The sequence below is a fragment of the Plectropomus leopardus genome, chromosome 19, assembly GCF_008729295.1.
Source record: "Plectropomus leopardus isolate mb chromosome 19, YSFRI_Pleo_2.0, whole genome shotgun sequence".
In the NCBI taxonomy this organism is placed as follows: Eukaryota; Metazoa; Chordata; class Actinopteri; order Perciformes; family Serranidae; genus Plectropomus; species Plectropomus leopardus.
Window position 1 is genome coordinate 18780995 of NC_056481.1, and position 15748 is coordinate 18796742.

General features: G+C 41.4%; 1 protein-coding gene across 1 annotated transcript; it reads left to right on the plus strand.

Annotated features, from left to right (window-relative positions):
* Nucleotides 1-1020: 1020 nt before the first annotated feature.
* On the plus strand, nucleotides 1021-12569 carry fscn2b (fascin actin-bundling protein 2b, retinal). The gene is made up of 6 exons (XM_042508609.1): nucleotides 1021-1113; nucleotides 2762-3488; nucleotides 10032-10188; nucleotides 10986-11107; nucleotides 11199-11366; nucleotides 12364-12569. The coding sequence occupies exons 1-6, from the start codon at nucleotides 1021-1023 to the stop codon at nucleotides 12567-12569; spliced, it is 1473 nt and encodes a 490-aa protein (XP_042364543.1).
* The last annotated feature ends 3179 nt before the right edge of the window (nucleotides 12570-15748 follow it).

Genomic DNA, 15748 nt, shown 5'->3' on the forward strand with positions numbered 1-15748 from the left:
GAGAGGCTTAAGACTACAGAGGCGTGCACCCTTTGTTGCCGAGTTCAGCTGTGCTGGACGGCTTATGTTTAGGGAAAGAGTGAAGGAGACCTTCAATGTGCTACCATAAAATTTGCAGAACTGCAGAGGATGTTCTTCTTCACTGATCAAACTTTTGTCTGACAAAACGAAAAACCTGGACTTCAAGGAAGGTAAAGAAGAAAGTTGGTGCATTCGATGTGATCCGAAGATAGTTGGCAAAGAAGGGGCGAACACAAAACCCCAGGGAAGGCTAGTCAGGGGGGACCAAGTGATTGAGCCTTCAGGGTGAATAACAAGCAAGAACAGGGGTGAGGCTGGACGAGAGAGCACTTTTCAACAAGAGAGAGGGTCGGCTGTGGAAGCGGAGATAAGCAGTAGAGAACAAAATTAGTCGACAGAGAAAGAGAGGTTGACGCCGGACTCCGAACTAAAGAGAGATCAAGGCTGACTCAAGTCTTTGCTGCTTGATTAGGGTGAGGAGAGGCAGTGGCGTAGGGGAGCCGGGAGACCCGATCAACAGAACGTGAGAGCCAGTAAGAGGAGGAGCAGAGAGAGAAAGAATTACAAGAGGACGCTTGGCGAAAGAAGCCTCTTAAATCTGGGAGCTGGAATTAGAGCCGCAGAAACTGCAGAGGGGAAGCCACAAAACCACAGTAAGTAAATTAGGAGGCTGTAGCTGGAAAAATGTATAATAAAGCCATGGGCGGGGGGAGGAATTTGTGGTCTTGGGAGTGCTTTATATACTGTACCTTAATGAATTGATTTCCTGTCTTAAAGACTTTTTCATTTCATCATTCTCCATGACTTCATCCCCTTCCTTATTCCTCACCTCTTTAAAAATCATCTATAACCCTCCCTTTTTTATGCATATCCCTCAATCCTTCATCCTATGTCAGGTCTATTTACCCACTCCTTTTTTCTTTTGCCACTCTTTCCCCCATCCCTAACTTGTCCCTTGTTCTCTTTCTGTCTAATACAATACTGAATCCACAGGTGAAGATGCCTACAAATGGGAACCGTCCCTTGAAGTTGCAATTTGGGCTAATCAACCATGAAGGTCGCTACCTCACTGCTGAGGCCTTTGGCTTCAAGGTACAAACATGTCATTCAATATGAAAGAAGAACGTCAACATACTGGAAGGTGTCCTCATACAACAGTTTATTTGATATCATAGGAAAATGCACATTCAACGGTTTATATGATATCTAATAAATTAGCGCTCCACAAATGACGGAACTTGAAGTTAATGTAAAGTTAAATACTTGATGTGAAGTTACATAGGTTAGGCAAAAAAAACAAAGAAGGCCTGCACACAGCTGTGCCTCTCTCCTGGGTGCCAGCCAGTGCAGGGTAACAATGAATCTGAAAATTGTAAGCTCTAGTGCACACCAAGATGCTCCAGTTGACACATGTTTGTTAACAGTTCAAATTTAAAAAAAAGAAGTAAACTACCCATTGCGCATAGCACTTCATCAGATTTGTTGTGTTTAATCACCATCAGCTATTCCATTTAAATTATCACATGCTCATTTGCAGAAGATGAGACAGGTATGCTTCAACTTTGTAAGTCATATCAACTATAATATTACTATGTAGAGTTAGTTTCAATATAAATATAAATGTTATTGGGTAAAATATACAATGAATTTAAAAAATACAGTAAACAAAATTTCATAGGGGATATACTCATAAGGAATAACAGAATTTGTGTAAAGATACAGTAGACAAAAATCTTATAAGGGTACCATAACTCTAAAGAAGAAAGTTCATAAATACTCTTCCAATAAGATATCAAAAACTAGTTGAAAATGTTGAAAAAAGTATAGAACTAGTACAATAAAAAAAAAATTTCAGGAATTAATGCAATTAAAAAAACTCAAACAATTCAAAACACATACCAGTATGAGTAGGTGAATGTTATTAGTAGATGCAATAGTAGATATAAAATTATATAGGTTAGGTTTAGGACAAGAAACATGGTGATGACATATGTTAAAAAAACTAAAATTTCACTTGGTTTTACACATTTATGAACACCAGTCTCCTGGGGGAAAGTCCTGTGTCGTTTGGCACATTCATTGCCCCAAACTACAACCTTATGCAGACTTTGGGTGTTCACACTTGTTCTGTCTTTACGTTCGTCAGGGGCAGGGTATCATTCAAAAAATTACAATACCAGTATCAACATGATACAGATACTTCATTTGGTACCTTTTTTGGCTGACAAGCCAACTCTGTCAAATACACCACATTTGATGTCATTACACCACAGACTGTATGGGTTGTAGCTGCTGCAGTAGTGGGCCAATCAAATGTCGCTTTTATTCAAAAAACGTTTATGATGATTGGCTTCAAGCAAAACCATACATACATCTTTAGATCTGGGTACGAAAAAGATTGAATGCAGGTGTCATTTGACTGGAGAGGTTTCCATACTACCTGTCACAGGGCTATTTTGGACATATATACAGCACTACAAAGCATATTGGTCATGTGATCACAGCCTTCTATGAATTACTGGCTCTTGATTACCTGGGTTGTATATGAATTCTGATTCATTGCTTTTCATAGGTTTTCGTACGAACCGTGCATAAGAACACTACATATTGGCATGATTTTTGGTGCCTACAGGGCTGTGCTCTTTCAGGCATGAGAGTGTCATGTTTGATATACATAGAATATAAAACTAAGGATGAAAAGTCCTCATACTCCACGTTGGAACATTTCCTTGTCTCTCAGGTGAATGCATCAGCACCCAGCATGAAGAAGAAGCAGATATGGACTTTAGAGCAGGACTCTCAGGACACCCAGGTGGTCTACTTGCGCAGTCACCTGGGACGCTACCTGGCCTCCGACAAGGACGGCAAAGTCACCTGTGAGGCCGATGGACAAAATTCAGACTGCCGCTTCCTCATCGTGGCTCAATCAGACGGTCGCTGGGCCCTGCAGTCGGAGCAGCACCTCCGCTTTTTCGGTGGCTCTCGGGACTACCTGTCCTGCTTTGCCCAGCTGATCACAGATGCTGAGCTGTGGGCAGTGCACCTGGCTCTACATCCGCAGGCCAACCTGCTGTCTGTGGCCCGCAAACGTTACGCTCACCTCTCTATGGAGGATGGGGAAATTGCTGTGGATATGAACATTCCCTGGGGTGTGGCAGCACTCCTGACTCTTGTCTACCTGGACGGGAAGTACTGCCTTAAGACCTGCGACAGCCGCTTCCTCAGCAACGATGGGAAGCTCTTGACACAGAGTGGGAAGGCCACGGCGTACACGCTAGAGCTGAAGTGTGGGAAGCTGGCTTTTAAGGACTGTGAGGGGAAGTATTTGTCTCCTATGGGGCCTACGGGCACCCTTAGGTCTGGACGGTGCTCCAAGCCAGGCAAAGATGAACTGTTTGACCTAGAAGAAAGCCACCCACAGGTGGTTTTGATGGCCGCCAATGGCCGATATGTCTCCATAAGACAAGGTAAGGAAAACATCAACAGGAGATTTTGCCCTGAAACCTTGCATGCATGCACAAGCTGCAACTCTTGCAATTTCCTGTGTTCCCTAAAGTCCTACACAGGATCCCACATGTCTGATCTAATGGCTGACCTTATGTGCCACCGAGCGTGGTCACATGAGCCTTTAGCTGACACACACTGACCTACACACATACATAATAAAGCAGAGGGACAACAAATACTACAACTACTATAGTTACTACCACTATACAGTACATACTGTGCACCGATACACCTCCGGAAAACTGAGCTTACAATTCACAGGAAGTACATTAACTTGTGGGCATGCTGGATATGCATAGTTAAGGGAATAGGCCACTCTAATGATTGACAGCTGATAAGGGATGCATGGTAATTACGGGTAATGTAGTCGGCAATCACGATGCACTGGCATCGTGTTTGATAGCTGCATCTTTCCAGGAAAACAAGATGGATGAGGCTGATATGGGAGATCAGCCTTATATGGGAGACTTGAAACAAATACGTCATTTGAATTAGGGTCCAGTGTCAGTATTGAGTCTTGCACTAGCAAGTGGTTTGGTCAAGTAACAGATTTATTGTGCTTCCATGTGGAAAAAACTACAAAAATAAATTTTCCATTTGCAAGTAGTTTTACATGAGTGGATTTTAATGTTGGCAGAGAGAGTGCCGCAGTCCTCGAATGGTGGATACCCCCTCATAAAATTCAGCACATATAATTTTACCAAATAATCTATTATAGATTATCTTTTCGAAAATCCCCTTTCATTCCCTCTCAAATGTACCTCCTGGCTTTGTCAGGCAATGGTGTTAACACTATGCTTTTGCCCCTTGGGCTTACTGAAACAGCTGCTTGTAACTTATATGCTGTGCAGTAATGCTCTGTTGATACTGTATTATGTATTTACTCTTCGGTCTTGTGACAGGGCGGTTGGGGTGCGTTATTTGATCAGCATGCAGGCACAACACACTACTATACTGATGGATTGCACCTGCACCACATTGTCATCGAAGTTTTTTTTTCTCCCAAACATATGGTTGGATTTCTTTGATGGGTGTAAAAACTAGAAAAATTGTAATTGTGAAGATCACGTTTCATCTAACACAAGACAGACTTAGACAAGTGTTCAGTTGCTGATGGCTGAAATGGTTTGCTGGTCTGATTTGAAACTGGATTTGGGGCGGATTAGCATACACCAACATTGCTTGTCAGCATACTTGGCCATGACACCCATCTGCTGGCTGCAGATTCTTGTCTGCAGGGTCGAGTTACTTCAGCCCCGGGTGCTGTAACTGAATCTCTCCCTGCTCATTGTTCCTGGGTAGCAGTGAGAGCTTCAGGCAGAAACCAAACGACTGTGAGCACTGTAAACTGATTGGTTGCAGGGAAGGAAAGATGTGGTGCAGTATAACACTCATGCAGTACATAGAGCAGCTTCAATGTATGCACAGATGAAATACTTGCTCACATTTTTCTGCTTTTGCCTGTCTCCCTTTCTCCCTCTCTCTTTCTACACTTGTTCTGCACAAACAAAAGCTTTATCTTCCACCGACACACTCGCCCACACACACAACCATACCATCCTGCTACGGCGAGTGGTGAGTTGAGGTGTGTTGAATTATTGATGAAGTTGGCCCCTGTTCCTGGAAGGCGAGGGGGGGGGGGTCTGCTTTCAGAAACCCAAGCTGCCTCTCACCTGGGGCCAAAGCTTCTGCCCCTCCGGGTCCCACTCTAACCCGCTAATCTAACCCAGTTACCCCCAGCACACCAGCACTGACTGATGCTGCAAATCAAGGAGACAGAGAGAAACCTATTTTAGGTGAAATGCTGAACTGTTAAACCAAATGTTGGACAGAAGTACAAAACAGAACATCTTATCCTGCTCGTACCTCAAAATGCTTACGTACTTTGGGTAAATATTCCTCTGGGTTCAACGTGATGATTTAAGAAGATGAGGGGAAGAGAAGGGAGGATCCAACTGTAGGAGAGCTCTCAAAGGACTCTAGGACAATAGGAGTATGTGTGGAGACAGGTGGGCTCTTTGTCCTCCCTTTTGTCAGCCATGTCTTTACACATAAATTACCACCTTTCTTTGTGCTCCATTTAATTCAGAAGAGTCATATTGGCTACGAATGCATTAAATGGGTTAGTGATAAAAGAGGGTCAGCTGTTATGAGGTAGAGCATGAATTTAGATATTGAGGCGTTAGAGTTTTTGTAGACAGCGGTGAATGCAGCACTCTCTGTCTGCCCTGAGATGCCCCTTATCTTTATTGCCTGCAGTGTGTATTTGTGTGCGTGTGCATGTGCAGGTTGTTGTAGATCTGTCATCATGTCTCTCATCACCTCCCCGTGGTTCACTCTGCCCTGAAAGTGAAAAAGAGATGATAGGCCAAAGAGACAAACTTTCCATTAACATAGCTGAACACGTGCACACAAATACATACACTGTAAAACCTGACACGTTGATCTTAAAATAATCAGATTTCCTTGACAAAGTAAATATAACTACAAAATTACTACAAAATCATGTTTTCTTTGTATCCAAGTGTTACATTTACTCAAAATTAGCTGTATTTACTTTTGTGAAGTTGTTGCAACTTAAAAAAGACAATTTGAAATACCTCGTTCTTTCTAAGTGTTAGCAACTTCTGTAAACAAAGTTAGTGTGACTTACCTTGATCATCACAAAGAGGATTTTGCCAATGATGAAGTTTGGAGATGTGCGAGTTCTGTTTTGTTAACATGTTTAAGAAAATACAAATATGACTGACTAGTTTGCAACCAGCAGAATACAGATGTATAGCACAGTGAATTCAGTTTATTGAAGTTGGTAAAACTTAAAAAACTGATATAATTTAACTCATAATTTTTAAGTTGCAAAAACTTCACAATGTGAAGTATATACAATATAATTTTTAATTAAACTTAACACGCAGATATTAAGTAAATATAAATTAAGGCTAATATTCATATTTACTAACATTTCTCAAGGCATTTTTTTTAAGTGAATTCAGCTTGTCAGATTTGACAGTGTAAATACACATAATGCATGAATGCACAGACACATACACACACAGCCAATGACCAGATTAGCAGGGAAAAAAGAATGGAAAAAAAAAAACTACTGAAAATGCAGTTGAGGAGGATGACGGATTGGGAGAAAGGGGAAAATAAGGGACAGGGGGATAGTGGCATCAGCTTACCATTAATAATAGATGTCAGAGCCAGCTATCGCTGATGGATTAGTAAGGCCTGCTCCACTTGCAGCCTGCAGGTAGGACAACGCCAGAAAGTGGAGCTGGATCTGGGGTCTCATCCAAAATGTGCCACTGCTGATGTGTGTTTTTGTGAGTGTGTTTTTGTCTACGCACCAGGGAGTGTACGCATTAGGAGTGCATACCATGCGTAGTTTATCAGTGATCGTGGCTATGATGACAACACCTTATTTCGTATGCTTGACCAACTGCTGTGTCAAAGATGGTCATCAACACAGCTATTGATATCCTCAGATTGCTGGCTTGGATTTCAGCGCATCTAATCTCTTTCTCCCCCTGTTCTCTGCTTCTATCTCCTCGTCCATCCTTCTCTCCTTCCTCCGTCTCCTCTCCTCTCATCTATCAGACAGTGGCTACGAGATCCCAGCTGAGCCCTGTCGGAGGATCATTTCTGGGTTGAATTAGTGTGAAATGGACACATAGAATAGGGAGACAAAGCATGACATTGAGTCGGGATGAGGGGGAATGAGAGTGATGGGCCCCCAGGCATAGGTGCGGAGTGGAGGGGCAGAAATTTATGCTTCAAATGCACTTAAGATCAATGATAATTTCACCAGTTGTAAGACCTCATGATACCTAGTTTACCGGGTGTGAATAAGATGTGATTAAAGCGTCCCAGTAGCTCAGTAACCATGACATCTTTGTCGCTTGACATCCCCTCTCTCCCTCCTCCTGTCTGTAGCTACGACCAGAAATCAATCATATTCAAGCAAAATGCCCCAAAAGAGGCTCAAACTCGTACGTGATTGTGCATCTGTGTTGGATTATGCAGATTTATATGCATGCATCTCTCAGTAAAACCACTTGATGCAGCATGTCATAATGTCAGGTTTATTACTTGTGAAGCCCTAAAAACGCTTTACCATGAAATGCAGGAGAAACATCACACTTGTCCTGCCCGTGGTCCCGTCCTGCCAGCTGTCCTTTTCATACAGACACAGTTTCAGTGCCTTTACCTCTAATGGTGGCTAAAAAGCAATCGAACTCTGTAACCTCATTCCACGATCATACCGAACCGATTAAACAGTACGGCGAGGTGGTGTGGCGGCATTGCAGCGCAACAGTGTATAGTGTTAGGGGGCTAGTGTTGGTCAAGCAAGTCCTCAAATTGCAACTTAAGTCTTGCTTTAGTCAAGTCATGTGACTTGAACTCCCCACGTCTGTCATTTAGTAAGTTGTATTGTTCTTTATAACCCCTCTATGATCAATGTGAAGGATGAAATTTTATCTTTCTGTGCCTGCAGGTTACCAATTATTGATCATTTCTGAGGTTTCAGTCTTTAATTATTTTTCATTTTTTAAGGCTCTGTTGTCAAACAAAGCTTGGTTCTTATTGGTTTCACAAGTCCCCTCTACACATGAGTAAACTTTGGGTCCTTTAGGATGTAAAAAAACAATATAGCTAGCGAATGCAATTCCATTTTTTGGCATGTTTTCCATATGTTTGATCATTCATCGCTCCGTTACCTTGAGGGTTGAGAGGGGTTGGTAATTATCCACACATCCCGCTAAGTGTGGACCATAAAATCCTCTGGTCTTTTCCTGTTTTTCCTTTATTCTTTTATTGAGGGGATTGAGGGATTGGACGGGTAGCACTTGAAAGCTGATTATATCAGAGCCCCGCTGTGAAGAGGGCAGATAGGCAGGGCTGGAGGTGGGGTGATGGTGGGAGGTGGGAGGTGGGAGTTGACAGGGTCAGGGGTAAGGAGGGAGAAAAGGGGGAAGGGAGGAAAATAGAGAAGGGTGACCAGAGAAGAGAGCAGGGGGAGATAAGAAGGGGGTGATGAGCACCGATGAGCATTGTTAAAGGATTAAATGTATTGGGATGCATCTAATTTGGTATTTAGCTCTCTGCAATCTGTCTCTGGGTGGTGACCAACATTTTTCTTTTTTCTGCCAACATAATGCTGACAGTTGAAAATATTACAGTCAGTGGTGGAATAAGTGTTTAGATCCTTCTGATCCTTTACTTAAGTAAAAGTATTAATACCACCCTGTGAAAATACTCTGTTACAAATAAAAGTCCTACTTTGAAAATAGCACACAAGTAAAAAAAAGAAAGTGAAATCAGGAAAATGTACTAAAAGTCTTAAAAGTAAAAGTACCCAATGCAAAAAACAAACAAACAAAACAACTCAAAATTATTTTAAAAATGAAGAAAAAACACACCAGAAAAACTCAAAATTATTAACAATAAATTGGAAATAAATACCCTAAAACTCAAAGAAAAAACATAAAAACAATTCTAAATCTTAAGTAAACTTAAGTAAAGTACAAGTACTTCAGATTTATACCTAAGTACAGTACTTGAGTAAATGTACATAGTTACATTCTGCCTTTGATTATAGTGGGCTGTTTTAATGTCACAAAGGGCTTCTGAAATAGAGACGAGGCAGAAAAGGAAGGATGTCACTGTGTTGTGTTTCTCACATTTTTGACACCAATTCTGTTTGTTTTGTTAGCATTGAAAACACTCAAATAATTGGTTTCTGAGTGGCTTCTATAATGTGTTTGGCAATCAAAGGTGTGTTTTCTGTTTGGTTGTTAAGTAGTCAGTGCAGCTGATGCAGCGTGTTAATGTTATCTTTGTATAGCACATATGTAAGAAGCATGCTTTCTACACATATAGTGTGTGATAGCTTGTCTGTGGAAGATTTTCCTGCACAGGCACATTTGGTGCATTTATTTTATTTACATCTATATTCTGTCCATAAATGCATCCAGAACCACAATCAGTGAAAATGTATTCACCCCTCAGGAGTATATGCTTGGCACGTCACATCAAGGGCGCATTTCAAGACGGAATCACTTAAAAATAACCTAACATCCCAGGATCAAATGTGATTACCAACTCTTTCATGCTGGGCCAAGCTAAACATAACAATACAACCTGATTAGCTGTGTTGCTTTTCCCAAATTCCTTTGTTGCTTTTTAACTTGCCACTGAGAAACCAGGAAGGAAAGAAAAGAAGGAGGAGTTTGTATATGTCATGCAGAAATTATACCTATTCAGTACAATCAAATGTATTTTTGTGAACACACGTATGGGTGCTGCCTTAAGATTTGGCATTCACTGCACATTTGCAATATCCAACACGTGCAACTGAGAAATAACTAGAAATGGAAAGTGACCATTAAAAAAAACTGTGAGCAGCAGAGAACGGATGGATTTCTCTAGACACTAAATAGTTTCTCAGGTTTTCATGCTGAAGTATTAATGACAACACACACTTGCTCTGTCCCTCCCAGGAGTTAGCCTCGCAGCCAATCAGGAGGATGAGACGGACATGGAAACGTTTCAGATGGAGATCGACAAGGAAACCAGGAAATGTATGTTCCGCACCAGCCAAGGGAACTACTGGGACCTGGTGGCCCACGGAGGCGTTCAGAGTACTGCCACTGAAGTGTGAGTCAATGCTGTTACATCACGAGTGCAGAGTGAAAGTGAATACATCGTCCATGTTATGTGTCAACTCTACATTTTAACATTACAAACACAGGTTAAGAAAAGGAACTGCTCTGCACAATTACAGTATGCCCACTATTGAAACATTCAAGTTGCTGCATACGACATTCAGATCATTAATGCAGCAGCAAAGACCTATTTTCTATGTAAACATATAATCGAGTAATGGTGTCCTGAGCAGAAAATGACCTCTCGGTCCTTGTGTGGCTAGACAATTTCTGCCACTTTGCACTTCGCTTCTACAGTCGTTACCTCTGGTAATGCCGTCCTGACCCACAGTGGCAGAACAGCGGCATCATGGAAGCTTAACGCCCACCTAAACAATGCAGCTTAAGGCTGCAGGGATTGTGCACTAGTTTCACCCCTGGGTGTGTGCAATATGTGTTACGTACAATGTATGTGCAATTTGGATTATGTGCAGTTTATTGGTGTGATTTGGTGCAGCAGTTTGTTTATGTGTATCTCATCTTATTGTGACTGTGAAGGTATTTATGGGCGTGGCATCTAAGTCCAATTCCCATAATTGGACAATAAGATATATTGTATCATATCGAATCGCATCAGATATATAGCACATATTGGCAAATCACAGGTTACATGACCTCATCCCCCTCAACGTATCTTGACAAATAGATTAAACTTCCCTCTTAGTTGATTTACTTTGCCACTTTTCATTTTGCATGTGCACCCAACACAATGACAAGTCTCATTTTCTGTCTTGTGCCGCCTAACTGCAGGTCGGCAAACACCATGTTCTCAGTGGAGTGGCTTGGCCACAAGGTGGCACTGAAAGCTAACAATGGAAAATACATCTGCACCAAGAAAAATGGCCAGCTCCTGGCTGTCAGTGATTCCATAGGTATGACAGAATCTGAGGACTTGTTCTCCTTTACTGACGTACCTCCTCCTTCTGGTGTGTTTTCATGATTTTTCTGTTATCTTTTTGTCAGGTGAGGACGAACAGCTCACTCTGAAACTGATCAACCGACCCATGCTGATCCTGAGAGGAGAGAACGGATTCATCTGCCACCACAAGAACTCCAACACACTGGACGGCAGCAGATCGGTCTACGACATCTTCACCCTGCAATTCAGCAATGGGGCGTACCACATTAAAGGTCAGCATGTAACCACTCAAACAAAATGTACTGAATCCCTGCTTCTTTTTTGCTCTCCAACTCTGTTTCCGCAATAATAAACACCAAGGACCAGATGCATAAATGATGTATACGCACAAAAAACATGCGTATGTAACTGGCATTTCTAAAGGAGGAGTGTACGGTGAGAATGTGTTCATCTCACACATTCTTCAGAGCAGACGTACACACAGTTTTACCTGAGATAGCGGCAAGTAATATGATAGGAAGGAGTTTAAAATAAATTGAGAGACAGAAAACAATGTTTTAAAGTTGTTTGCACACTTCACTTGGTGCTTGTTACCTTTTTTCTGTTTTCAATTTTGAAATGTTTTGGAATGTTTTTTTATATTTTTGTAATAATTTTGAGTGTTTTGTATTTTTTATTTAAATCTACTTTGGAGTTTTGCTGTGATTTTTTTTATTTTTCCCTTTTTTTTTTTTAAATTTTGGATGTGTGATTTTTCTTAAGATTTTTAGGTTACTATTACTTTTGATACTTTAAGTAGATTTTCATGATTATACTCACTTTCACTAATATACCATTTTGAATGCAGGACTTTTACTTCTAACAGGGTATTTCCACAGGGTGGTATTAGTGCTTTTACTTAAGTAAAGGAACTGAATACTTCTTCCACTACTGCACGTGTCAGTATGCAAACGGATGTTCAGGGTGTTTCTCCGTCCATTAATGGTGAATTATGAGTGTGGAAATGAGGCTAAGCGCCCAGCCCCATATTGATTGAGATTTCTAATAGAATCAAGCATATACACAAACACAGCTTTATAAATCTGATAAAAAGATTACGTATACACATTTCTGCCTCTGTGTTTACACACAGTTTTGGTCATGAATCTACACAGAGTTTTATGTATCTGGCCCCAAGTGTCGCACATTAGTTGATCAAACTCCTGATAGTCCACTCTGCAGCACTAACACACTGCAGCTGCTCGGCTCTCTGTGCGTTCAATCCTGCAGGCGTTGATGGACGGTTCTGGTACGTGAACAGTGCTGGGCTGGTCTGCTCGGACGGTGAGGTCCCTGAAGATTTCACTCTGGAGCTGCTGGAGCACGGTCGCCTCGCCATCCGCGGCAAGAACGGCAAATACCTGCGTGGAGACCAGGGAGGCACGCTGAAGGGAGACGGACTCAGCCTGAGCAGCTCAGCCTTGTGGGAGTATTAACACAATCCAATATAAGTCCGAACTCTGACCTTTCATCGGTGAGTTGATCGGCTGCTATTCACCAATCAAGAGCCAGCGTCAGTGCTGTAAAGGTTTACTCTGTGGGAATTTAAGGTGAAAGACAGTTACTCATCACGAGTTACAGCTTGTCCTGATTTCATCCCACTTTTTGTTTTATCTTTCCTGTTACAAAGAGGTGGTAATAGGTAATTGACTCATACAGGAGGAGAAAATCCAAGACGAATCGACCATATTCAGCCAAGAAAAGACTTGATGAAGTGAGCAATGTTTTGAGCTAAACTGCAAAAATTTGTGTGAATGAAGCTTAGAGTTTTTGTGTTGTTCCTTTTGATTTTTTCAACAAGTATTTGCAGCAAGATTTAATTACTGCATGAAGCTGAACTACAGATAAAAAAAATTTTCTTTTCAGCAAGGACGTGTAGATTTCTAAGCGTCCTTCAACAACTGCATGGCAACAACTTCCTTTTTCTCCTCATCTTTATCTCTCCAGCCTTTCCACCTCTCGCACTGGTATTATATTTTTGACAGCAAGGCAACAAATTGTAATGTTGTGTGTAGTGAAAGCTGAAGAAGTACAATAATTCGGGGTGCCATTTCAGACAGATGCGGCCACCATTACACGTGAGGTCACCTTTTGAAATTCATTAGCATGGTGCTGCTGTCTGAGGTTGTTTATTAACAGACAAGAATGATTGGGTTTCTGTCACCTGTAGAAACAGTAGAAGACTGTAACCAACACTTGTGTACATGTACATGGTAGCAGTACTAACTCCAACCTGTAACTGAAGTAGGTTGATTTTGCATTTGTCCCTCTGTATGTTTTTCTACAGTTCTTCTTTCTCTTATGATCATGAAGAAAAAAAATACACTCGTATGACTGGTTATGTTTTGTTTTGTTTTGTTTTAGTAAAGTCATACTTCCACAAGGATTATAGAAAATGGGTCTGGTTTGTGTTATTCAGACCTGACAGTTTTGACAACCGTCATCCTGCACCATTGTCATGGTCCTATGTGGGGAAATCAAATTCTACTGACATCAGTAGTACAAATATTTGGTTCTTTGGGTGCATTTTGAATTGCATACTTTTTACTTTTAGTTGGTAGAACGGCTGCCCTTACAGTGTGTACTGTTACGTGCAGCATGCGCACAGTCGGGACATACTACTTTTTCATAACGTTGCGCCCTGAATATTCACCCTCTTTCTCATATGTTTGTTACCATGGAGATAAATCCAAATCGCCGTTCGCCAAACTAGGCAGAGACAGCAGTCTACCCAGAAAGCTCTGCTGTCGTCACTAATCAGTGTTTAACTTTAAGTTATAACTGCATACATGGTGAAGTCCAAATTTATATTTGCATTAAATAAACCTACTTATGCATTTCTCTGTCATAGTTATTTTCTTTTTTTGTTGTTGATAATCCATTTTATTATTTTGTTCACATAAACTATTCATATTTCTGTTACTACCATCTGACTGTTCAAATGCAAAATGTTCATCTTTTGACAGTATTCTGTTACACACAACTTAGTGTGGTGACTGAGGTAACTAAAATAACCCAAAAATATAATGTGCACAGTAACTAAGGTTACACTGATTCCTTGGCGCTGAGGTTTCGAGGGTTTGCTGTTTGTCATTCGGAGCAGAGGAGGACTTTCTTCTTCACTGTCTACATTGCTGTTTCGAGGGTTTGCTGTTATCTGTTATGTTGCAGCACTGTAAGCATCAGGTGTCAGCATCCAGATGACACTCCACATGTCAGGATCTGCTGCTGCTTCGGACATGTGGAGACCGACAGATTACACAGTCTACACCTCGATGCACACAGGTGTTACTGTTCCTGTGACTAAAGTAGCTGTTGCTGTGAAGATAGCTGGAGGTGCCATCAGGTCCTCACCTATCATAGGGCACTGTTTTATTGGTTTGTCTTTCCTGGCTTGTTGCTGGTGAGTGACATCATAGAGTCTCCAGACTGGCCACTGCTTCTATAACTGCTGTTTTACCAAGATCAAAACAGGAAGTGTTTCAGCCTGCTCTTGTAATGGAAAGTGCAGCTGTTTTTACTGTTTTTGATGTGGTGTTAGCAGGAACTTGTGCTTCTTTCTTCATGGCACAAGGAAGCATTTGTATTATTGCTGCCACGGCGAGGGCAGGATTCCTCGCTGTTCTTGCCGCAGAAAGACAAATTCTCCAACTGCGTTCACGCTGGTCAGGTGGTTGACCTGCTGAACCAGTTTCTTGTCTTTCTGCTGTGCTTTTTCCATCCCTTTTTTGAAAACAGTGACTGTGGCAGGATTGCCTGCCGCCAGCCTCCCCTTCTTGTGATTTAGAGAATAATTGTTTTCTAGTTGATCCAAAAACAAGCAGAAAAACAGGTTCCACCTCAGAAGTTTATATGTTGACATACGTTGTTTAAAAAGTTTTACCAAAGTTTGTTTCCTTCTCAATATTGAATACAAAACCCAAACAGGCTGTTTTGGAATTATAATGTGTGTTAGATGTTTTTTTTTTAAATTTTAAAAGACTCTGTTTAATTCTTGTGGCTGAGTTGGGGGGGCTGCTGTCTCTCAGGTGGTAGAGCGGGTCGTCCTCTAACTGGAAGGTAGTGGTTCAATCCCCTTCTCCTCCAGTCAACATACTGAAGTGCCCTTGGGCAAGATACTGAAGCCTAAATAGCTCATCGTGGCTGTGCATCAGCATGTTAGTGTGTGTGGTTGAAAACTGAGTAGCAGGTGGCACCTTATACGGTAGCATCAGCCACAGGTGTGTGAATGTGTGTGTGAGTGGGTGAATGTGACTCGTAGTGTGAAAGTGCTTTGAGTGGTCCAATGACTAGAAAAGTGTAATACAAGTGCAAGTCCATCCATTTACCATTACTGATATAAACACAGTGTATTCAGTGTAGTCTGTGTATGAAGCAGAGGTGGGACCATGTCATTGTTTTGAAAGCCCAAAGTAAGACTCAAGTCTTTGCACTCAAATCCGAAGTGAAATCCTGAGACTGAAAAGTCCCAAGTCATGTCCCAAGTCCTAAACTTTGATTTTTAAGTCAAACAAGTAATACTATGCTCTTCGCAAAATGTAGATGTCATTTTATTATAGAGTAATAATGTTAGCTTAGCATTAGCTTGCTATGTTAATATTAGCCTTGACTTACA

Excerpts from the sequence above, each read along its gene's own strand:
- fscn2b (XM_042508609.1), top strand. The coding sequence starts at position 1,021 with ATGCCTACAAATGGGAACCGTCCCTTGAAGTTGCAATTTGGGCTAATC. Across the intron at positions 10,189-10,985 it reads CAGAGTACTGCCACTGAAGT|GTCGGCAAACACCATGTTCT; the intron begins GTGAGTCAATGC and ends GCCTAACTGCAG. Across the intron at positions 11,367-12,363 it reads TGGGGCGTACCACATTAAAG|GCGTTGATGGACGGTTCTGG; the intron begins GTCAGCATGTAA and ends TCAATCCTGCAG.